This window comes from Muntiacus reevesi, chromosome 5 (genome assembly GCF_963930625.1).
Source record: "Muntiacus reevesi chromosome 5, mMunRee1.1, whole genome shotgun sequence".
NCBI lineage: Eukaryota > Metazoa > Chordata > Mammalia > Artiodactyla > Cervidae > Muntiacus > Muntiacus reevesi.
In genome coordinates this window covers 124,728,594-124,753,099 of record NC_089253.1, presented here as the reverse complement: position 1 = coordinate 124,753,099, position 24,506 = coordinate 124,728,594, and the positions used below count along the sequence as shown (strand labels likewise).

Below are 24,506 nucleotides of genomic sequence, written 5' to 3'. Positions count from 1 at the left end.
ATGTGTGAAGTTATCTCTCATGTTGTTGAAAAAGAGCATTTACGTGTAGTAAAGTCATTAATTTCTATAGTATTGATACAGGAAAAGATATAGATCATTGAAAGAAATAGAGGTTCCAGAAGTACAAATGGGAATTTAGTTTTGATGAAGATGGCTGTTCAGGTTAACGGGACAGACATGGGCTGAGTAGCCAGTGGTGTCAGAGGACAGTTCTCTGCCTGGTGGGAAAAGTCAGAGCCCGTAAGTCTCCCCATTTGCAAAAATAAGTTCCGAAGAGTCAGAGATCCTGTCAGAGAATGGGTCCAAGATCCACCATGGGGATCCGCGTGTCCATGTAAGATGAGGAATCTGCAATATGACGAAAATCAACCTAGCTCCAAAACAGAAGCAGACCCACAGACAGAGAGACGGGGCTTGTGGCTGCCCGGGGGAGGGCGGGGCAGGGACGCAGCGTGTGCACACACACGCACGGACGTGGGTGCTGTTTGAAGGAAAGGCAGGTGAATGTGGAACAGAGGAAGGGGTGGGAGCGAAAGAGCTTCCTAAGCAAAATGAAATTCAGAACTCCTGTATGACAAGATGTTATACAGAAAGTTGAAAGATGGACAGCAGACTAGGAAAAAGATTTATGATCCAAGGATTAAAATCCAGGGTAATGAATTCTTCATAAAAGCAATTTAAAATTTTTAAATTTTATTTATTAAATTGAATTATAGTTGATTTACAATGTGTTAGTACCTACTGTTCAGCAGAGTAATTCAGATATATATACACACACACAGAGACACGTTCTTTTTTTTTGAATACTCTTTTTCATTGTGGTTTACAATAGGATATTGAATATATTGGGCTTCCCAGGTGGTTAAGAATCCACCTGCCAGTGCAGGAGACTCGGGTTTGATCCCTGGGTCAGAAAGATCACCTCGAGAAGGAAATGGCAACCCCACTCCAGTATTCCTGCTGGGAGAATCCCTGGGACAGAGGAGCCTGGCGGGCTGCAGTCCGTGGGGTCTCGGGGTCACAAAGAGTCACACAGCTTGGCGACTAAGCACGCACACATCAGCGCACTCACTTCCCTGTGCTGCATGGCCTGCCCGTTGGATGTCCACCCTGTGCCAGACCCTCCCGTCTGCTGACCAGCCTCCCGTCCGCCCCTCCCCAGGCCCTCCTGCTTGGCGGCCACCGGTCTTTGCTCTATGTCTGTGAGTTCGCTTCTCTTCTGTAGATACGCTCGTCTTTGTCATGTGTCAGATTCCAGATATTAGCGATACAGTATTTGTCTTCCCCTGTCTGTCTGACTTGGTATAATACTCTCCAGGTCCATCATGTTGCTCCAGATGGCATTATTTTGGTTTTTTATGGCTGGGTAATATTGCACTGCATGTGTGTGCCACATCTTCACCCACTCGTCTGTCGTCGGACATTCAGGCGGTTTTCATGCCTTGGCTGTTGTGGACAGTGCTGCCATGGGGTGCATGTATCTTCTTGAATTTGAGTTCATGCCAACAGTTTTTAAGAATTTAATTATCCAAAAGAAAAATGAAGAAAGGCTATGAATGGGTACCAGTTTTTTTGGTTAGAAAATATGTGGCCTAATACCCATACAAAATTGCCAGGGACCCAGAATTGCTGAACAGTCGTGAAAAGGAATAAGGTAGGAGGACTCACTGCCTGGTCAGAACTGACCTCAGAGCAGTGGTGATCAAGACAGCGTGGTTTTGGCACAAAGGTGGACGTACAAGTCAGTGAGATAGAATTGAGAGTTCAGAAAGAAATTCATGCATCTATGATCAACTGATTTTTTTTACAAAGGTTCCAAGACCACTCAGTAAGGAAATAATTTTTTTTCAACAAATGGGGCTACAACAATTGTGTTGTCACATGCAAAAGAATGAACTTGTACCTTTACCTCATACTATATACAGAAATTAACTCAAAATAGGTCAAAGACCTGAGTGTAAAAGCTAAAACTTCCAGAAGAAAGCATAGCAGTAGTATTTTCCATGACCTTGGACTTGGTAAAGGATTCCTAGATATGACACCACAAGCATGGGGGTGGGGGGGAAGAAAAGATAGTTTGAACTCATTGAAATTAGAATGTAGAGAAGCTGGACCTGTCGTGCCCTGCCAGAGGGAATGTAAGATGGAGAAGCAGCTTTGGGAAACAGTCTGGCGGCCCCTCAGACAGCTGTGCGTAGTGTTACCCTATGACCCAGCAATTCCACCCCTAGGTAATACGTACAGTCAAAATAGATGAAAAGGTGTTGACATAAAAACTTCAACACAGATGTTTACAGCAGCGTTGTTTGTGATAGCCAAAAGGTTGGAAACAATCCAGATGTCCATCGGCTTATGATTGGATGACCAAAATGTGGTGCGTTCAGAGAATGGACTGTAATTTGGTCACATGAGGAATGAAGTCGGGGCTTACTTGAAGGTCCAGTGGTTAGGAATCCACCTTCCAAAGCAGGGAACTTGGGTTTGATCCCTGGCTGAGGAGCCAAGATCCCACATGCCCTGGGGCAGCTAAGCCCACACGCCACAACTAGAGAAGCCGGTGTGTGGCAGCTACTGACTCCATGCACTCTAGACCCCGAGAGGCACAGCAGATAAATGTTGGCTTGAGTGCAGCCAAAATAAATAAGTAAAGGAGTGAAGTCCTGATACACACTACAGGTTTGGATGAACCTTGAAAACATACTCTTAAGTGAAAGAGGTCACAGAAGTCTACATACTGTATGATTCCATCCACATGAAGGCCCAAAACAGGGAAATCAACCGACATGAAAAGCAGAGTAGGGGTTACCTAGGGCTGGGGAAGGGGACTCACAGGTGGACTTTCTTTTTGAGGAGACAGAAATTTTCTAAAATTGACCATGGTGATGGATTCACTTATCTAGACTATACTAAAACAAACAAACAAACACTGAAGAGTGAGCATACGACTGAATTTTGTACTTAAGTGGGTACGTGAGCTGTGTCTCAGCAAAGCTGTTTTAAAATTCTAAAAACTGAGAAACTGCCCACTTTCATTAATCAGAAAAATGCACACTGAAACATTATTTTTGTTCAGTGCCTTAATAGAAAGTTAAAAAGCTGGTTCTGTCAGGTGTGGAGAGTGGGATGGAATTGAGACACTGGGCGCGCTTGAAGACTTGTAAATGGGTGAAGCCTCTTCAGAAGGCCGTTGGGCGGAGTTTATAAAATCATGTGCAAATTATTTGGCCCCCAAGTTTTCTTTGCTTTTATTGGCACATGTCCTGAAAGGTGTTTGTACAGAAGTGTTCTTTTTTAAAGATGATTGTTTCTGCACACGCTCCCCTTCGGCTGTGCTGGGTCGTTGCCATGTGCGCTCTGCTCTGGTCGTGGCAAGCGGCTGCTCTCGACCGGCCGGCTCAGGCTTCTCGCTGCGGGGGCTTCTGCTGTGCGCACGGGCTCTGGGGCCCGAGGCTTCAGGGGGGTGCGCCTGGACTCACTTGCCCTGCAGCCCGTGGGATCTTCCTGGCCCAGCAAGTGAACCCGTGTCTCTGGCGTTGGCAGGCAGATTCTTCACCAGCGAGCCACCAGCGAAGCTCCAGAGTGTCTGTGTTCCGTTTTTTTTAATGTCTGTTCATGTATCTGTCTGTGCTGCGTCTCAGTTGCAGCGCGTGGGATCTAAGTCCCTGACTAGGGACTGAACCCCGGCCCCTAGCATTGGATCACCAGGGGAATCCCCGGACGTGTTTTTTAGTTGGTTGTTTATGTAAAGGAAAGATTACAGTAAACCTAAGTTTATATGAAGAGAGGAATGGTTAAGTAAATTATAATATATTCATACATTTGCACTGTGGCAGTCTTTCACAGTTGTGAGCAGAAGATAGACTTGTACAGACGTGCAGTTACATGGAAGGTCTAAAAACAGAAGACAAGCCGTGGACAGCCAAGCTCGTGTGCCGTAACCTGAGCGCCAGCCGCCGGAGCCCGCTCGCCGAGAGCCGGCGCTCCCTGCACGAGCCTCCCTGCCCGCGGGGCCAGCGAGCCCGAGCGCAGCAAGCAAAAAAGGTTTTTGTGCGAAAAATACATGTAACTTACCCCTGTTTGTGTTTTTAAACTCCTAAAAGATACGTCAAAAACTGTCCGTGTAGAAGTGTGTGTCTAGACAGCACTTTAGAAGGACACACCCCACACGGCGGGTAGTTGTCACTGGTTCTGTACCGTTTGTCGTCGTCCAGTCACTCAGCCGTGCCCAACTCTCTGCAGCCCCAAGGACTGCAGCATGTCAGGCTTCCGGAGCTCGCTCAAACTCATGTCCACTGAGTCAGTGATGCCATCCAACCATCTCATCCTCCGCCGCGCTCTCCTCCTCCTGCCTTCAGTCTTTCCCAGCATCAGGGTCTTTTCAGGTGAGTCAGTTCTTCGCATCAGGTGGCCTGAGTATTAGAGCTTCAGCTGCAGCATCAGCCCTTCCGATGAAAATTCAGGGTTGATTTACTTTAGGATGGACTGGTTTGATCTTGCAGGCCAAGGGACTCTCAAGTGTCTTCTCCAGCTCTCTTAATTCAAAGGTAATCTGATAATTGGACTATGGGCCATGTTTCCTAAAGTATTGTGGTGGATGATTTCAGGAAAAAAAACTTTTAGATTTCTAAAATTTTTCAGCACTTTCTCTTTTATCCCCAGGAGTGAATTTATATTATTGGCAAAATTGATTATCCTTAGAAAACTGAAAAATAGAGTTACCATATGATCCAGCAGTCCTCCTCTCCTGGGCATATATCCAGACAGAACTATAATTAAAAAAATTATATGCATCCCTGTGTTCACTGCAGCACTATTTGCAGTAGTGAAGACATGGAAACAGCCTAAGTGCCCATCAGCAGGTGACACCCACCGAGGTCCTACTGTAAAGCACAGAGAACTGTATTCAATATCCTGTGATAATGGAAAATAATACAAAATACAGATAACTGACTCTCTGTACTGTATGCCAGAGACTCAGCATTGGGTCAGCTGTCCTTCACGGGGTCTGTTTATGAGAGGACGTGTGCAGGCCCTGCCTCTCTGCTGTGGAGCCTCAGTTCCCTGCCCAGGAACGGGACCTGGGCCACCGCAGTGAAGCAGTGAGTCCTGACTGCTGGACAGCCGGCCGCCGCCGCCTCCGCCTCCACGCCAGGGCCCCCTTCAGGACCCCTCCTCTGGCCTTGCTGTAGCTGCTTCCCTCGGGCAGTCTGCGCGGCTCTTCCTGCTGGCAGGTCAGGCGTCTGTTCTCACCCTCAGATGCAGTTCCCGCGACCTCACTTCAAAGCCGCAGGCCCTCCCTGCAGCCCTCAGGGTAGCGTTAGTCTGTCCGGGTCGGCCTTCACTGCTGCGCTCCTCGCTGCCCGCCTCTCCTCCTGCCTGTCCGAGCGCTTTGGTCCGGCAGGCGAAGCCCTGTGCCCGTGTTCATGTGGGCCCCACCCCCAATGGAGTGCAGACTGGCCAAACTCTTCACCATTCCAGAAAACCAATTTTCTCCTCTCCTCTAGACCTTTGTGTATCCTGTTCCCTTTCTTCTAATTGGGCTTCCCTTGTGGCTCAGCTGGTGAAGAATCCGCCTGCAGTGCAGGAGGCCTGGACTCGATCCCTGGTTGGGAAGACCCCGTGAGACGGGAAAGGCTGCCCGCCCCAATTCTCCTTCCTGGAGAATTCCATGGGCTGTATAGTCCATTGGGTCCCAAAGAGTTGAACACAACTGAGTGACTTTCACTTCACTTTTTTGCGATTCTCTTTATGCCTGTGTTTTCACCTGGTGATGCCTTCACCTTTACAACGGGGGTGAATAAATCCATTTTGGGAGGTGCTCCCCGTGACCCCCAGATGGAGTTCATGGCGCCTTGCTGTGCTCCGACACTGTACATACCTCTTACGTTGGAGTCTCGCTCCTGTGACATGTATGTTGGAATGACTGTTCTGCCACTAAATGGTCAAGTCTTACTCATTTTTTATTCCTCCCATCTTCCAAAGGACTGTGTCTGGCATGATATAGGCCTCAGAAAATGCTCCCTAAGTCAGTGACAAGCACCTCACGCCCTGGACACATCACCGAGAAGAGCTCTTATCCTGTTCTTCCGTGGTGTGTCAGTGCTGGACCTGTCTTCCCCCCTGGGAAGCTGTTCTCTTGTGCTAACAGGGGACTTGATGGCTTTCGACAGCTGGTGCTCCTGTCCTGGCAAAACCCGGTCTATGGCCCAGAGCCCCGTGAGCTGCTCTCCTGTGTCCCTGTCCTCTGACCTCCTCTCGTGTACGTCCTCTTGTTAATGGTAGGGCCTGACTGCTGTGGTCTGAACTCACCCAGGGTTTGCACCGTATTTCTGTTTACTTTAAATGCAGTGGATACCTTTTGCCTTTTCCTAGGGACTAAGCACGGATGATAATAGGCAGAATACAGTCATGGTAACCACTCGTACTCACAGAGCGTCTGACTCGACGCTGCACACTCAGCGCCGTGTGCCCTCACTCGTGTGTGGCCCATGACGCGGCCCTGTGACTGGTGCGTGGCCCATGATGCAGGCTCTGTGATCGGTGTGTGGCCCATGATGCAGGCTCTGTGATCAGTGTGTGACCCATGACGCGGCCCTGTGATTGGTGGTGTGCCCTCACTCGTGTGTGGCCCATGACGCGGCCCTATGATTAGTGTGTGGCCCATGATGCAGGCTCTGTGATCGGTGTGTGGCCCATGATGCAGGCTCTGTGATCGGTGTGTGGCCCATGACGCAGCCCTGTGATCTATATGAGGCCCGTGACACGGTCCTGTGATCGGTGTGTGGCCCGTGACGCGGCCCTGTGATTGGTGGTGTGCCCTCACTCATGTGTGGCCCATGACACGGGCTCTGTGGTTGGTGTGTGACCCATGACGTGGCCCTGTGATCGGTGTGTGACCCATGACGCGGCCCTGTGATCGGTGTGTGACCCGTGACGTGGCCCTGTGATTGGTGGTGTGCCCTCACTCGTGTGTGGCCCATGACGCGGCCCTGTGATTGGTGCGTGGCCCATGATGCAGGCTCTGTGATCAGTGTGTGGCCCGTGATGCGGCCCTGTGATTGGTGGTGTGCCCTCAGCCGTGTGTGGCCCATGACGTGGGGTCTGTGGTTGGTGTGTGACCCATACGCGGCCCTGTGATCGATGTGTGGCCCATGATGCAGGCTCTGTGATCGGTGTGTGGCCCATGACGCAGCCCTGTGATCTATGTGTGGCCCGTGACGCGGCCCCATGATCTATGTGTGGCCCGTGACGCGGTCTTGTGATCGGTGTGTGGCCCGTGACGCGGCCCTGTGATCCGTGTGTGGCCCGTGATGCGGGCCTGTGATCGGTGGTGTGCCCTCACTCGTGTGTGGACCATGACGCGGGCTCTGTGATCAGTGTGTGGCCCATGACGTGGCCCTGTGATTGGTGGTGTGCCCTCACTCGTGTGTGGCCCATGACGCGGGCTCTGTGGTTGGTGTGGCTGTTTTGCAGATGGGGAATGGAAGCACGCAGCGATCTCTCATCCACAAACATGGGGCTCCTGACTGGCCGTCGGGGCTGAGCCCAGCCCGCCCTCCTGGCGGCCGAGCTGCACGGCGCAGGGGTGCGTGTCGTGTTCCCTGCGCCCCTGCCACGTGCGGCTCTAAGGAGGTGACGCGGACTGACACGGAGCTTTGCTGGCGCAAAGCGCTGCATGAAGATGCGCCGGGAAACGGTCCTTCCCGTTTAGTATCTCAGGCGTAAAACGTGCTGTGCTGGCTTACGTGATACTTTCTGAGAACCTCATCTTCCTGTAACTCCTCTCCTCACCCAGCCCAGGCCCCAGAACTGCCTGCCTTCTTTGTGAGGCTTGCTCGGCAGCCCTGGAGCATCGCCCGTGCCCTCGCTTTCAGACCGCGCTCTGCAGCTTGTGAAGCACTTGCTTATGGGCACAGGCCGGTCTGGAGTTAAATAGGAAACCCCTTTTCACAGGACAGCTGCGTACTCTGCGTGCCAGCTGGCGAGGCCGCCTGGGGGCTGAGGGTGGGACAGGTAGCCGAGCTCTGAGGGGGTTTCCACTCTTGACTCTGCTAATGAGCAGACAGAACCCAAGTGCTTTCATGGGGTCTTTGTGCTTTGCGTTTAGTCTAGTCAGCCATGAGCAGCTCGGATCAGCAGTCGGCCATGTTCTCGTGATGTCTGCTTACCCTCTGATTTTAGGAGGATAGTATCAGGTGTTACCGCTGCTCCGTGGGCCGAGTGGAACCTTGAGCCTGACCCGTCAGTGCCGTGGTGGGTAGCTCTAACTTGGTGGGGAGAAACTTCAGGGGGTTCCTCACCTAATGTGTGGCCTGAAACATCTCAGGTCCCTTTTCGGGGCTGACTTCTGTGTCTGTGGGCTAGGTCACCTCCTGCTGACTGTCCCGGCTGCTGCACGCCCCTCTCAGCGCCGGCGCAGGCCTGTCCCGGAGCCTCGCTCCGCCGGGTCTCCTCAGCACAGGCCTGTCCCGGAGCCTCGCTCCGCCGGGTCTCCTCAGCACAGGCCTGTCCCGGGGCCTCGCTCCGCCGGGTCTCCTCAGTGCTGGCCTGTCCTGGAGCCTTGCTCCGCCGGGTCTCCTCAGGTAGGCCTCTCCCCGGGACCTCGCTCCGCCGGGTCTCCTCAGGCAGGCCTGTCCCGGGGCCTCGCTCCGCCGGGTCTCCTCAGTGCTGGCCTGTCCTGGAGCCTTGCTCCGCCGGGTCTCCTCAGCACTGGCACAGGACTGTCCCGGGGCCTCGCTCCGCCGGGTCTCCTCAGCACAGGCCTGTCCCGGGGCCTCGCTCCGCCAGGTCTCCTCAGTGCTGGCCTGTCCCGGAGCCTCGCTCCACCGGGTCTCCTCAGCACAGGCCTGTCCCGGGGCCTCGCTCCGCCAGGTCTCCTCAGTGCTGGCCTGTCCCGGAGCCTTGCTCCGCCGGGTCTCCTCAGCACAGGCCTGTCCCGGAGCCTCGCTCCGCCGGGTCTCCTCAGCACAGGCCTGTCCCGGAGCCTCGCTCCGCCGGGTCTCCTCAGCACAGGCCTGTTCCGGGGCCTCGCTCCGCCGGGTCTCCTCAGCACAGGACTGTCCCGGGGCCTCGCTCCGCCGGGTCTCCTCAGCACAGGCCTGTCCCGGGGCCTCGCTCCGCCGGGTCTCCTCAGTGCTGGCCTGTCCCGGAGCCTCGCTCCGCCGGGTCTCCTCAGTGCTGGCCTGTCCCGGAGCCTCGCTCTGCCGGGTCTCCTCAGTGCTGGCCTGTCCTGGAGCCTTGCTCCGCCGGGTCTCCTCAGCACAGGCCTGTCCCGGGGCCTCGCTCCGCCGGGTCTCCTCAGCACTGGCACAGGACTGTCCCGGGGCCTCGCTCCGCCGGGTCTCCTCAGCACAGGCCTGTCCCGGAGCCTCGCTCCGCCGGGTCTCCTCAGCACAGGCCTGTCCCGGGGCCTCGCTCCGCCGGGTCTCCTCAGCACTGGCCTGTCCCAGAGCCACGCTCCGCCGGGTCTCCTCAGTGCTGGCCTGTCCTGGAGCCTTGCTCCGCCGGGTCTCCTCAGCACAGGCCTGTCCCGGGGCCTCGCTCCGCCGGGTCTCCTCAGTGCTGGCCTGTCCCGGAGCCTCGCTCTGCCGGGTCTCCTCAGTGCTGGCCTGTCCTGGAGCCTTGCTCCGCCGGGTCTCCTCAGCACAGGCCTGTCCCGGGGCCTCACTCCACCGGGTCTCCTCAGCACTGGCACAGGACTGTCCCGGGGCCTCGCTCCGCCGGGTCTCCTCAGCACTGGCCTGTCCCAGAGCCACGCTCCGCCGGGTCTCCTCAGCACAGGCCTGTCCCGGGGCCTCGCTCCGCCGGGTCTCCTCAGCACAGGCCTGTCCCGGGGCCTCGCTCCGCCGGGTCTCCTCAGTGCTGGCCTGTCCCGGAGCCTCGCTCTGCCGGGTCTCCTCAGTGCTGGCCTGTCCTGGAGCCTTGCTCCGCCGGGTCTCCTCAGCACAGGCCTGTCCCGGGGCCTCGCTCCACCGGGTCTCCTCAGCACTGGCACAGGACTGTCCCGGGGCCTCGCTCCGCCGGGTCTCCTCAGTGCTGGCCTGTCCTGGAGCCTTGCTCCGCCGGGTCTCCTCAGCACAGGCCTGTCCCGGAGCCTCGCTCCGCCGGGTCTCCTCAGCACAGGCCTGTCCCGGGGCCTCGCTCCGCCGGGTCTCCTCAGCACAGGCCTGTCCCAGGGCCACGCTCCGCTGGGTCTCCTCAGCACTGGCCTGTCCCAGGGCCACGCTCCGCTGGGTCTCCTCAGCACAGGCCTGTCCCGGGGCCTCGCTCCACCGGGTCTCCTCAGCACTGGCCTGTCCCGGGGCCTCGCTCCGCTGGGTGTCCTCAGGCAGGCCGCGTCACGACCTGGTGGGCCTCGGCCCAGTGCGCATGACGTGTGAGCAGGCAGCCTCTTCAGGGCCCTCCTCCCCGCTTACGAGGCAGCCCCGTCCGGCCACGCGCACCCCTGGCCTGAGGAGCGCACGCCTGGGATTGGCTGCAGTTACTTGCGTCACTCACGGTCCTCGGTATTAGGAGTGTCAGCGAGGGACAGGGTTCAGGTTTGGAGACTGGACTCCGGAATTTCTGTCTGAGACGGATTGTGTGCTTTAAGAAGATGCTGCGTTCATCTTCCAGGCCCTGCATCTTCTCCTTGACTTTTCAAAAAGCCGCCTCGATGGCAGGTTAGGGTAGCGGGGCACGGCCTCTGTGGTACAGAGGTTGCCACGGTGCTGCCTGACTGACAGCTCAGCGGGCGTTTCTTCATTCAAATGCAGAGGGACGGTGGCGGGCGGCCTTGTTTGAAGGGAAAGGGTGGTGGCATTTCTAGGCACTCCTGTTAGACACGGAGTGAGCATACGTTTGAAGCCGAAGCATTGTCCACCTTGGACAGTAAGGCGCTTGCTCTCAACTGAAGGAAGGTTTCTCTGGCTGCAGGTTATAGACGGCCACAGCCTTGGGGACCGGATGCCAGTTTGCTGAGAACACGAGTCTCTGTCATGTGACGCTCCATGGAAAATGCTTGTGCTGCCTCTGCTGGCTCTCTCTCCTGAAAGGCCACAGATCTGTGTCCAGAGCCGGCCTGAGCGCTGAGCGCATCCTCAGATATAGTTCTTGCCGCTGGGCCAAGCTGCCCACGGCCCTGAGCCCCGAGCTAGGCTGGCAGTGCCGGGGCACCTGTCGCGTTGGACAGCCTGCCGCCGTGATCCCCGCCTCCCTGACGGACACGCTGTGTTGTGCCTCAGTTGTGGGTCAGGCGGTCTGAGCTACAGTGTGGTAGAGCCTTTTTGAAGGGCTTACTGCTCAGGGCTGAGATTTCCACACGTAGAGGCCTGGGTCGCCTCGACTCCGCCCGAAGGCGTTCTGGTGGCGCGCCGAGGCTGCCCTGTGGGAGCCAGGGGGCTGTGAGCTGAGCTGTGTCGGGTCCCAGCAGCCTCGTGGTTCAGTCCTCCGCGTCCCTGCCCGTCTTGGCCCCGGTCCTCAGGCAGTACTTTCAGCAGCGTGCCCAACGCGAGCACGTGGTCAGGCCTTTCAGGGCATTTGCTCTTCGGGCTGAAAATTGATTTTAAAACCTTCTGGTAAAATGCAGCTGTGTCCTAAGAAGTGCTGTGGTTGATTTCCTGACCATTTTCATCCGGCAGAGACGTGGTGACTAGTGCGGTGACCATGTTGGCCCCGAGGGCGAGGGCGCGACCGGTCCTCGCGGAGCTGACGTCCACTCTGTGCCAGCCGTGTCGGTGCCCCATGGTTTGTGGCCGACCACCACAGGCCTGGTGGCTGGCAGCAGCAGGAGCCTGTCACCTCACGGCTCTCAAGGTGGGAGGCTGAAGCCTGAAGTCAGGGTGCGATGGGGCCGCCCTGGCCCCGGAGCTCCAGGGAGAGGCTCTCCTCCAGTGCCCCGGCCCCTGGTGACGGCCGGCTCTCTCTGCCCTGGGCACGCTGCCGCCCCTCTTCTGCCTTCGCCAGTCTCCCCTGCCTGCTCGTCTGCCTCTTGGCAGGACACTGGTTGGATTTGGGGCCTCTCAGGTCACCCAGGACACCTCCACACCTGGAGACTGTACCCTGCCTATGCCTGCAGGGCCCCCTTGTGTGAGTCGCGTCCCCCTTTCTGGCTTCTGGCATTAGGACGTGGCCGTACCCTGCTGGGCCACCGTTCAGCTGCTGCCCAGTGGATGGAGATACGTGCCCCACGGGAGACGTGCGGGTGTCAGCGTGCCGTCCTCAGGGGCCAGCGCACGCTGGGACGTGCTGTCTGCTGTCAGCGGGATGAGCCTGGAGAGGCCTTTGGGTGAGTCCAGGTAGCCGGGAGTCACCTGAATCTGTAGAAAATGGGACTTTCTGTGCGTCTGGGCGTTCGTTCTTTTCCACAGACGTCTGTTGGGGAACTGCTGCGTGCCTGGTGCAGTCTTGGTATTTGGGATCGATCAGTGAACAAATAGCCAGAGAGCCCTCCCTCATGGAATTTGCATCCTGGCTTTGCTGGTGGAGTTGAGACTTGCATATAGGTGATTCAGGGAGTTTGGTGATAAATGCTTGTGTGAAAGAAATTTGGCTCTTTGCTGTTACCTTCAAGCATTTAGGGTTTTCAGCATAAGGTACACATTGCATAATTTTGGGAATTACATAAATTTTGAGATATATAGACTACGTAAGTTATTATTACTGGGTTATACAAGTGTGGAGGATAGAGGACAAGATGGTGAAAGGTGTGGAAGGGCCACGTCTCCAGCAGCATCATCCCCCAGCGTGATCTGTGGAATCGAGGCCGGGAAACCCCGCCGCCCGGGGCCCGGCGTCACTGTGCGCCTGTGCCGGAGTGGGCGGGCCTGGGGGAGGCTGTTCCGGGCCAGAGCAGCTAGTCTCAGCAGCGTTCTGAGACACAGCGGCAAGGTCAGCTCTGGGGTCAGTGGCGCTTGCTGGTGGTGACAGTTGCAGGCTATTTTGGGGATGGAGGCAGCTTTGTTCTGTAAGGCCTCTGTTGTACTCCCAGATTAACGCTGGCGCTGGTCAGCCGTCAGCTGCTCCTGCCTCTGATAGGGAGAGGGCAGGGCAAGCCACAGTAGAGGGGCGCGGTGCTCCCCTTTCTCCAGGCTGTGAAGTCACGTCTTTTCCTGGGGGAGAGATGCTCATTGCCAGGGAACTGTGACATGCTGATTTTAGGAAGCTTTAAATGACTGGCAGTTTCTCTGGTAGCTTTCTGGACTAGTAATTAAATAATATCTCCTTTTCTCAAGGAGCTTAGAACAGGTTGTTAGTTTAGTAATATTCTGTGTCAAAAGTGACATCAGAAGGCTGTTTAGTGTCTTGGCCTGTTCAAGGGGAAGACCTGTCCGTGGGGAGGCGCGTGCAGCCCTGCGTGGGGGCCGTGGCCCCAGCCGTGGCTTTCTAGGCGGCCGCCTGTCCGCCCTCTCGCTGAGGCCCGGAAGAGGCAGCAGCACAGCTGCAGAGGGAGCGGGCAGAAGCGTCTAAATTTAGTCTTCGTTGAGCTGAGAAGCCTTTCAGGGAGCATTCGTTTGTCTTCCTTGACTTCAGTCACACTCATTCTCCTAGTGAGAGGGAAAGTCGCTCAGTCGGGTCCGGCTCGTTGTGACCCCGTGCGCTGCAGCCCGCCAGGCTCTTCTGTCCCGGGGATTCTCCAGGCAAGAATACTGGACTGGGTAGCTGTTCCCTTCTCCAGGGGATCTTCCCGACCCAGAGACCCAAACCCAGGTCTCCCGCATTGCAGGCGGATTCTTCAGCCACCATGGAAACCCTCCTAGAGGGAAAAAAATCCCCCGAAACAAAGAACAGAGAATGGTCACTCCTAGATGAATCCTGAGAAGAACTGCCTACAACTTTGTGGACTGGTCTGCCGACAGCGGTCCTGTTTAGTTGACTGTGGACATACTGTTTGATTCCTGTGGCTTCTGACCATAGGACCCCACAGCATCCTAGGCGCTACAGGGAATTTCCTGAAGGCAGGCTTAAGGAACAGGCTCCATGATCTTGCTAGCTCAAAGCCTAGAGCTGGAGGGCAGTGGTATGTGAGGAGTAAAGTAGGATTTATGCTTGTTCCTGGGGAAGTGGTTGCCGTTCAGTTAAACCCTTAGCTTAACAACAACAGTGCCAGGTGCTGCGCCAAGGGTTTATCTTGCTTAGTCCTCACACAGGCCTGCGAGGCCGGTGGTACTCCCGTCCCCAGCTGAGCCCCTGGTCCTCGCTCGGGGCGTGTGTGCTGGCAGGGCTGGGTCATGGGCCCAGGTCTGCCCGGCTCCTGCCACGCCTTGTGGGGTGCCGGGCGAGCGGACATCTGACCGCTGTCCTGCTGTTTCCTCCCAGACCACCCTCTGGAGAGGGACACTGTCAGATGAGGCTGTCTGTCTGTCATCGTCTCGGACATCCTCACAGTGTCATTCTACATAAACGCCATGTCAGGGATGTGAGGCTCATAGACAGGAGTGATCATGAAACTGCAAAGGAAGAGAACTGAAGTTACTATGAGCTGAAGAGAAGGAAGGGAGACGTGAGGGGGGAAAGAGAAGAGAGGTTTCTCCTGTTTCATTCCTGACTCGCTGGGGTTGTGTTCCCTCTGGAATTTGGCACAGCCATCTAAGGATGAAGAAACATCTTGAGAACGTTGGCTCCCAGGATTCTGCCTGGTGATGGTATGGCCCCTCGCTCAGTGTCCAGACCGTTCTCCGTCCAGCGCCAGAGAGACTTCACAGCCAAGTGAGGAGCAGTTGACTCGTGCTGAGTACTAGCACAGGTCCCGAGGGCGCGCTGGACCTTCCCGACGCAGTATATGACCCCTGGGCAGAGAGTGTCCTTAACCTCTGAAGCACATTCTCCTCCTTGAGCTTCAGTACCTATTTGAAAATACCCTCTTCCATCCTTCCAGTTAAAGTGTTAGCAGTTTTTAGTGGCATATTCTGCAGGGGGTTAGCTGAATCTTAACCTGTGGGATTGCAGACTGGCAGACATGCGGGGTGTGAGAGATTCACTGATAATCTTAATTACAAAATGGTTCATAGTATTATGAATAGTTATGGAATATTTTACATGGTAAGGAAGTATAAATGAGGAAAGCTTGTAGAATTGATCAACCTAAGCAAACATAATAGGAAAAAATTTTTATTTTTTGAAACTGCCGGTTGAAAAAGAGACATTTTGAATACTGGCTATAAAAGTCATCTGGCCTCAGAAGGTCAGGTTGGAGGAATACATGACATCAAATCAAATCTAGGTTAAGATGTTTAACTAATTCCACTAATTGTAAAAAGAATAGTGGTTTGGGGGAAAATGAACAAGATGCTTTTTGTAACTAAGATCATTTGTTGTTCAGTCGCTGAGTCGTATCCGACTCTTCGTGACCCTATGGACATGGACTGCCGTGCACCAGGCCTCCCTGTCCCTCACTGGCTCTTGGAGCTTGCTCAGACTCATGTCCATTGAGTCAGTGATGACATCCAACCATCTTCTGCTCTGTTGCCCCCTCCTCCTCCTGCCCTCATTCTCTCCCAGCATCAGGATCTTTTCCATTGAGTCTGCTCTTCACGTGAGGTGGCCAAAGTATTAGAGCTTCAGCTTCAGTCCTTTCAATGAATATTCAGGGTTGATTTCCTTTAGAATTGACTGGTTTAATCTCCTTGCTGTCCAAGAGACTCTAAAGAGTCTTCTCCAGCACCGGAGTTTGAAAGCATCAATTCTCCTGCGCTCAGCCTTCTTCATAGTCCAACTGTCGCATCTGAACATGACTACTGGAAAAACAATAGTTTCGACTCTACAGACCTTTGTCAGCAAAGTGATGTCTGTGATTTTTAATACACTGTCTACATTTGTCATAACTTTTCTTCTAAGGAGCAAGCATCCTTTGATTTCGTGGCTGCAGTCACCTTCTGCTGTGATTTTGGAGCCCAAGAATGTAAAATTTGCTCCTCTTCCCATTTTTTCCCCTTCTGTTTGACATGAAGTGATGGAACCAAATGCCATGATCTTAGTTTTTTGAATGTGGAGTTTTAAGCCACCCCTTTCACTCTCCTCTTTCACTTTCATCAAGAGGCTCTTTAGTTGCTCTTAACTTTCTGCCATTAAATGGTATCATCTGGATATCCGAGGTTGTTGGTATTTCTCCAGGCAACCTTGATTCCAGCTTGTGCTTCATCCAGCCTGGTGTTTCTCATGATGTACTCTGCATATAAAAGTTAAACAAGCAGGGTGGTAATATACAGCCTTGATGTACCCCATTCCCAATTTTGAACTAGTTCATGTTCCATGTCTGGTTCTGTTGCTTCGTGACCTGCATATAGATTTCTCAGGAGGCAGGTAAGGTGGCCTGGTATTCCCATCTCTCTAAGAATTTTCCACAGTTTGCTGTGATCCACATAGTCAAAGGCTTTAGCAGAGTCAATAAAACAGAAGCAGATGTTTTTCTGGAACTCTCTTTCTTTTTCGATGATATACCAGATGTTGGCAATTTGATCTCTGATTCCTCTGCCTTTTCTGTATTCAGCTTGAACATCTGGAAGTTCTCGGTTCATGTACTGTTGAAGCCTAGCTTGGAGAATTTTGAGCATTACTTTGCTAGTGTGTGAGATGAAAGCAATTATACTGTAGTTTGAACATTTTTTGGCGTTGCCCTTTTTTGAGATTGGAATGAAAACTGACCTTTTCCAGTCCCGTGCTGAGTTTTCCAAGTTTGCTGGCAGCACTTTCACAGCATCATCTTTTAGGATTTGAAATAGCTCAACTGGAATTCCATCACCTCCAGTAGCTTTGTTCGTAGTGATGCTTCCTAAGGCCCATTTGACTTCAGACTTCAGAATGTCTGACTTTAGGTGAGTGACCACATCATTGTGGTTATCCAGGTCATTAAGACCTTTTTTTGTGTATTCTTGCCACATCTTCTTAATATCTTCTGGTTCTGTTAGGTCTATACTATTTCTGTCCTTTATCATCCTCATCTTTCCATGAAATGTTCCCTTGGCTTCTCAGTTTTCTTGAAAAGATCTCTAGTCTTCCCTATTCTATTGTTTTCCTCTAGTTCTTCGCACTGTTCACTTAAGAAAGCTTTCTTCTCTCTGCCTGATATTCTCTGAAACTCTGCTTTTATTTGGGTGTGCCTTTCCCTTCCTTCTTTGCCCTTCACTTTCCTTTTCCAAGCTAGTTGTGAGGCCTCCTCAGACAGCCACTCTGCCATCCTGTATTTTTTTCTTTGGGATAGTTTTGGTTACTGCTTCCCTGTACAGGGTTGCACACCCCTCTCCATAGCTCTGCAGGCACTCTGTCTGTTGCATCTAATCCCTTGATTCTATTTGTCACTTCCACTATATAATCATAAGGAGTTTAATTAAGGTCAGACCTGAGTGACCTGGTGTCTATCCCAGATTTCTTCAGTCAGTTCAGCTCAGTCGTTTCTGACTCTTTGCGACCCCGCGGACTGCAGCACGCCAGGCCTCCCTGTCCTTCACCAGTTCCCGGAGCTTGCTCAAGCTCATCAAGTCGGTGATGCCATCCAACCATCTCATCCTTTGTCATCCCCTTCTCCTCCTGCCTTCAGTCTTTTCCAGCATCAGGTCTTTTCCAATGAGTCAGTTCTTCACATCAGGTGGCCAAAGTATTGGAGTTTCAACTTCAGCATCAGTCCTTCCAATGAATATTCAGGACTGATTTCCTTTGGGACTGACTAGTTGGATCTCCTTGCAGTCCAAGGGACTCTCAAGAGTCTTCTCCAACACCACATTTCAAAACCATCAGGTCTTTGGCACTCAGCTTTCTTTATAGTCCAACTGTCACATCCATAGCTTTGACTAGATGGACCTTTGTTGGCAAATTAATGTCTCTGCTTTTTAATCCACTTTCTAGGTTGGTCATAGCTTATCTTCCAAGGAGCACCTTCTAATTTCGTGGCTGCAGTCACCTTCTGCAGTGATTTTGGAGCCCAGGAAAATAAAGTCTCTCACTGTTTCCATAGTTTCCCCATCTATTTGCCATGAAGTGAATCTTCAGCCAAGATTACCTAATTAAATAAATATCCTCTAGATTGAATCAACTGCTTGTCATCCAGTCTTTGTTTCTAAATGAGATTGACATGAGGTTTATCTGGAGGGATTTCTTTTTAAGGGCTCGTGCTAGGATAGGTGCTTCTTAGGTGTTGTAGTTACCCTCCGAGCTCTGGCGTGAATCCCCCCACGGTAGTTAATCCTCTGCTGTTTAAGTGGCTGCCCGTGCTGTGTCATGCCACTTTCTGTGACCTGCCCCCACCCCACCCCACCCCCGACTGCAGTTCACCAGGCTTCCCTGTCCTTCACTCTCTCCCAGAGTTTGCTCAAACTCCTGTCCATTGAGGCGATGATGCCATCCATCCATCTCATCCTCCTGCCCTCAGTCTTTCCCAGTTGCTCATTATCACCGTAAAATATCCCTTGGTATGTTTCATTGAAGACATCAGTTCTCAAACTGTTTGATCTAAGTAATCCTTGACATTCTAAAAATTTATTCAGGACCCTAGAGAGCTTCAGTTCATGAGTATTATTGCGTGTTACTGGAAAATCTTGAAACTATGTGCTTAATAATTCAGCTAAAATAGCAATAGCCCATTACATGTTTGTAGAAACCACGTATTTTAGTGGAAAAGAGCTATATACTTTCAGAACCAAAAACACAGTAAACATAGTCCATCGACATGGTGGCCTAATGAGAAGAGTGGCTTTGTTCTGCATTTGTACGAATCTCTGCGAGTATCTGCGTTCTGTCTCCTGTGATAAATTGTTTTGATGAATGTGTATGAGGGAGATCTGGGCTCACATGGGTGTCTGTTTGGAAGAGGGGGGAGTGTTTTAATAGTCTGTTCAGACAGTTACGGGTGTTCTTGGTGCTGTACTGAAATGCCAATAAGAGTAGCTTCTTAAGTATTAGTCACTGTGTGGAATCTGAAACCATATCAGTGGAGTTTCATTACTTTGTGACGTTCAAGTCCATCATCTGACCTCTGTTTTGAGTAGATTTTTTTACCTTGCTTGGTTTTCTCACACATGAATTTGCTTTTGTGGAAAATATAGGTTCATTGAGTTACACAGATCTTCCAGATCTTAGTATGTATTTCTGTTTACAGTATAAAAAAAATCACCTTTGTTGATAATCCCACTGGTCACATTGGAAAACTATTAGGAAGCTGTCAAGTTCTTGGTAGTGCGTATTTTTTCAGAATTCTGATTTTAATTGGATGGCCAAATTTTGTCCTTGGCAAGAAATACTAGGTTTCTTTTCTTTTGAAGTGACGGGCTCACTTTCCATTTTCCAGCCCTGATCGTCGTAGTTTACCTGTTCGTTCTTCTGAGTAAAGTAGCATCTGTGAAGAAAGCTGCTTGTTCATCTGGGAGCTCGGGCAGATACACAGATGCTTTGTGCTCAGAGTCGGCTCTGAGCTCGGGACGTGGAGAAGGGCTGCGTGCGTGTTTACTGTTTTGTCAGAAAGCATTAAGGACACTGACAATCTGTGATTGAGGGTTAGTCACGGGCTTCTTCAGGGTCATAATTGAGGGAAACCGGCCTCAGCGCTCCTCGGAGGCTCCCCGGCTCCTCCCGGTGGGGCTGTGTGTCTGAGTGCGGGCCTCAGCCCAGTGAGAGGGGCAAGTCGGATAGTTCTCGCTAAAGTTTTAACTTTGTTTTTTTTTTTTTTCTTCTTTTTCTGTTGCGTAGGAGGGCTAAGAGAGAAGTTTTTAAAAAGGGAATCTCACTTGTCTCTGGGTGCTGAAGCATCTCCGCCCTTCTGGGCCCCCTGCAGTCTTGAGGATGGTCACCTCCATACATATGGGCTGTCACCCCCTCCTGTCCTCTAGGTGTGCTCAGACGGCCTTTGGCTCTTGGTGGCCTTCCCTGCTGTTTGTGGCTTTTCTTGCTGGCTCAGAGTGGGCTTGCAGCCTTTATTTGGAAGCTTCTCTGCCTTCCTGACTGTTGCGCAGAATACTTGCCGTGTTGTCTGCAGCTGTTCCGAAGGCACATGGAAAGGAAATACACTGCTTCTGTTTGAAGGCTCACGCACCTTCTGGCCAGAGCAGAGATGGCTTAGCAGCCCTGGAACGTCAGCTGCGGCTTCCCGCTGAGAACGGTGTGTTTGGGCCTTTAAGGTCCATGGGCTCACCAGGGGCTCCTGACGTCGCTCTCGGGTAACGCGATGGCGCCTCAGCGGCCACTCTCCGTGGTTAGTCCTCCCGGCACTGCGATGCGATCAGGTGCCACCATGCCGCTTTCACAGCTGAGCAGTGAGGCAGGGAGGGAGTTCGGGGGTTTGCCTAAGATCCCAGCGCTGAGCAGCCCCCCAGGACACTCTTCAGGACGCAGGGGCTGGGCGTGCCTTGTTCGCTGACACCACCGCACGGTCCCCGCACGCGCTTGCCGAGTCAGTGACGGGCTTTTCTTTGCAGGCCTGCATTGACGAGAACCTGGACATGGTGAAGTTCCTGGTGGAGAGCGGAGCCAGCGTCAACCAGCAGGACAATGAGGGCTGGACGCCCCTGCACGCGGCAGCTTCCTGTGGCTACCTCAACATAGCGGAGTGAGTGCGCGGGCGGCGCGTGCGGACACGCGCTCTGCTCTCGAGTCTGAGCGTCACACACAGCCGAGGCCGCTCTTGACTGCAGTCATGAAAGCGGGCAGTTGAGTTATTTTTAAGGAATAATTGATAACTGCTCTTTACATCGCTGTGAAATCTGCAGCGTTTTAGCTGAGCTTTTATGGTTGCTTCTGTCTGAAGGTGATTCGTGTTTATTGGGGTATGCAGAGGTGGCTTCAGTCGGCTGCATTGTCTGGGCTACACTTCTAGTGACTGTAGCTGGACGCGCCTGGGGCAGACCTGGAGAGCTTCTCCACACCCTTGTGTAGAAGAACCCCACCACACAGTGTCTGGGCTGCAAGGGGTGCGGAGTGAGTGCTTAGTGAACGGGTGGCCAGGGAGATAAGAGACTTTTAAAAACACCTTTAAAAGAAGGCAGTCACGTGTATTCTGGATGAGAATAACCGTGGACTGCTAAGGTAAACTCTCTCCGTAAAGCTGTGGTCTCCCGTGGTCCTTTGAGAGTCAGCTGAGTTGTTTTACGGCCCCTTTCCGCAGGCCTGGAGCCCGTTATAGCCTCCTCTTGGACAGCAGGGCGAGTCGTGTGGGCAGCTCTGCAGAGGCCTGGGAGCAGCCCCACGGAAGCCGCTGCGCCGGGTCCCACGGTGGGGGGCTGGGTGCAGGGAGTTAGAGGCGGTGGGCTGACAGACGCCACTGGTCCTGAGGAGTGGGCGCCTGCAGGAGCGCTCCCCTCGGGGCGGCCGCTCAGCCTCAGGCAGGCTCTGCAGAGTCGTCCATTTACCTGAGAGCAGTGAACAGAGCGTGCTCGTCCCTCCTCACGGGTATTTGACTGTCTGTTCGGGCGGCCTGCTTGTGATTCTGAGCTACCACATCTCACTCCATCAGGGTTCTGCTTTCCCCCGGGAAGGTGAGAGGCAGAGCTCGGCCTGGCGTCGGGGCACCTCGTGCTGGCCCAACCCTGGGAGCCTCTCTTCCTCCTTTTAAAGTGAAGCTGAGGACAGACAGTGACTGCCATCGCTCTGTTGCCGTGGTTTCTTTACCCTGGTTTTATGGATGAACATAGTTCCTTTGGAAATAAGTTCAACATTTAAGTGTCTGTTGCCTGAACAAATGCTGCCTTGAATGAAGCGGACTGGTGAGAGTCACCGTCTCCTCACACACAGATGATCAGTCAGACGTGTGCAGGCCTGCCCGGAGGCGCGAGCTGGACCAGGCCTCGCTGGCCGCTGCGGGCCGTCCTCGCCCTCCCGAGCGTCGCTGACCGCCCGTCTGTGCGGCCGCCTTCCCAGGCCCGCAGAGCCCCCTGCCCCCACCCCCACCCCGCAGAGCGCCCCTGCCGCCTGCAGAGGCCCCCCCACCCCGCAGAGCGCCCCTGCCGCCTGCAGAGCGCCCCCCACCCCGCAGAGCGCCCCTGCCGCCTGCAGAGCCCCCCCCACCCCGCAGAGCGCCCCTGCCGCTGCCCGCCTTTGAGGGCCTCGACCGTGGGGCCTGTGAGCGGTGTTTCAGAGGCGATTAGCGTGGTCATTCCCTTGTTTTACTTTTTGTATCTTAAAAGCCTTAAACTATACTCTCATTCCCAGAATCGTTAGAAAGTCTAAATTTCAAGCAAGTGTAAATGAACAACCAGGCTCGCCTTCCAGGGAAGGACCCGTGCCTCCTAGCGTGATGAGCCTTTTTAGTCTCATGTTTCAACCCTGTGTGATACATTTTTTAAAAGAGGTTTAGGGGCTATTTATTCCTCATTTGGAGTTCAGGTTTATTGCTAGTTAGCTGGGTATCTTACATTTCTGTTACCACTGTGTGTTTAACTTAGAAGCGCAGATTGACCCAAATGACAGCATTTAGTTTGGTTTTATTGTTTCTATTAGTGGTGCTAATTTCTTCTGAGTTTTTGAGCACATCTCGTTTTCTTTGTTCACCCCTTACAATAGTAGCAAAAAGACCTTACGTAGGTGGTGAGTTAAGAGGAACACAGAGGCTTTATTTTCTTTCTTTCTTATTTTTCTCTTTTGGCCAAGCTGTGCATGGCTTGTGGAATCTGAGTTCCCCGACTGGGGGTGGAACCTGGGCCGTGGCTGTGACAGCACCGCATCCTAATGGACCTCTAGGGAATCCAAGGAGAGGCTTTATTTCCTAAAGGACATGTTTACTGAGCTAACAGGTGTTTCTGAGCCTCAGGGTAACTGTAAAGATCCTCAGGATTAAAGTAAATATTACTTCATAGACATGTCCCTGGCGGTCCAGTGGTTAAGATTCTGTGCTACCGCTGCAGAGGGCGTGGGCTCCATCACGCTGCACGGTGCGGTCAGAACGGAAAGGAGACTTCCTTGGTTGATACTTGTTGTTCGGGTAACAGTGTGAACCTGGAGAGGTTCCGCCCCATTACCTGCCCCAGGATGAGGATAGTCTGGGGCGGTGTCTCACTTGGCATCATCTCTCTGATTCAGGGAGACCCAGGTCATTTCTGGACAGGAGTCGTCTCCATCAGGGTCCAAGAACTTCTCAGGAAAGGGAGAAGCAGGACCTTTGTGCCCGAGTGGCCTTGCCCCTGACCCAGTAAAGAATGGGAGCGGTGTCAGAGCGGAGCAGCTCGACGTTCTGTTTATTTCATGCAGTGTTTGTGGGTTGCTAAGAGAGAGCGCATGTCGGATGTCACAGCGGTGATGCCCGTGACGAGGACACAGCTGTTGTCCTGGAGCCGCAGTCAGCTGGTGGGGGCGGCTTCGACATCCCCGTGTGTCACGACTGAGGCCCAGACTTAGTGCCGGAGGCGGAGTCCAAGGAAGAAGAGGGAAGGTTCCCTTGTCAGAACATGGAAGGGCCTCTGAAAGGGGCTTTGAAACACTTGGAAACTTTCTAATAATAGCAGGAAAGAGGGGAGGGGAGGATGTTTCATCAGTTGGAGGGAGTGTCGAACTGTGGGAGGCAAGTGAGCTGTTGTGTTTGGGAATAGTGCAGGGTTCAGGGCGAGCAGAGAGGGTGCAGATCAGTCCATTGTGAGTGTGCGGTGCTGACTGGGGGGAATGCGGGGTTCAGGGCGAGCAGAGAGGGTGCAGGTCAGTCCAGGAGCCTGTATCCCGTGCTCACCCTATGTATTTTTGCGTTTTGGTTTCTCAGGGTTTGGAGGTGAAGGAGCATGGACGTGAAGGGCAGCAGGTGGCCTTAGTGCAGTTAAGGAGAGCAGAGGGAGCGGCTAGCCTCAGCGGAGGGTCTGTCCTCCTGAGTCTGTGAAGGGAGAGTGGAGATGGCTGAAAGTCGGATGAGTTTACATATGTGCCGTCCACCTGTAAGGCAGACACATTTATGGGTGCTCTGTTTATACCAGGTACTAAGCCGTGAGAAAGCAGTAGCCTGGAAAGACGTGCTCTAAGTCTGATAATAGCTGCAGACTCTCCCTGCCAGCTCCTGAGTGCAGTGGCCCTGCAGTATCTCTTTAAATCTCCGGGAGTCCTTACAATGTTGCTGCTATTTGGTCGTTCGTGTCTAACTTTTCATGACCCCATGGACTCTGTCCCCACAGGCTTCTCTGTCCCTGGGTTTTCCAGGCAGGAATAATGGAGTGGGTTGCCATTCTCTTCTCCTGGGGATCTTCCTGATCCAGGGATCGAACCCGTATCTCCTGCATTGGCAGGTGGGTTCTTTACCACTGAGCCCCAAGGGGAGCCTCGGTGTGCCTAAAATGAGTGCCCTTTAAACGTGGATGGGCCTGTAAATAGTGACTGTGTTGTTGATGAGTTGCAGGCCAAGTAGTTCTTCTTTCTCTTTTCAATACTTGTATTTGGGAGCACTCTGGCATTGTGGGGTTCTCACTGGCCCCGAGTAACTTGATACAGTGCCAAGATGAACTGTCCTTTACCTCTGAGAGTACCCAGGTAGTACTTCCTAAAGCTGTTCAAAACTCATTATATAATTGTACGTGAAAGTACTTTGACAATCAGAAAGTATCTATGTAAGATGTTAAAGTTATCAGGCCTTTCTT

At 53.1% G+C, this 24,506-nt stretch overlaps 1 protein-coding gene across 3 annotated transcripts in view; it reads left to right on the top strand.

The window, feature by feature from the left end:
- PPP1R12B (protein phosphatase 1 regulatory subunit 12B) overlaps positions 1–24,506 on the top strand; it is a 165,737-nt gene that overhangs the window by 31,487 nt on the left and 109,744 nt on the right. For all 3 annotated transcript variants that reach the window (XM_065936358.1, XM_065936359.1, XM_065936360.1), the window contains exon 2: positions 20,379–20,509. In XM_065936358.1, the coding sequence (XP_065792430.1) occupies positions 20,379–20,509 (131 nt within the window). The remainder of the gene's footprint in view (positions 1–20,378; positions 20,510–24,506) is intronic.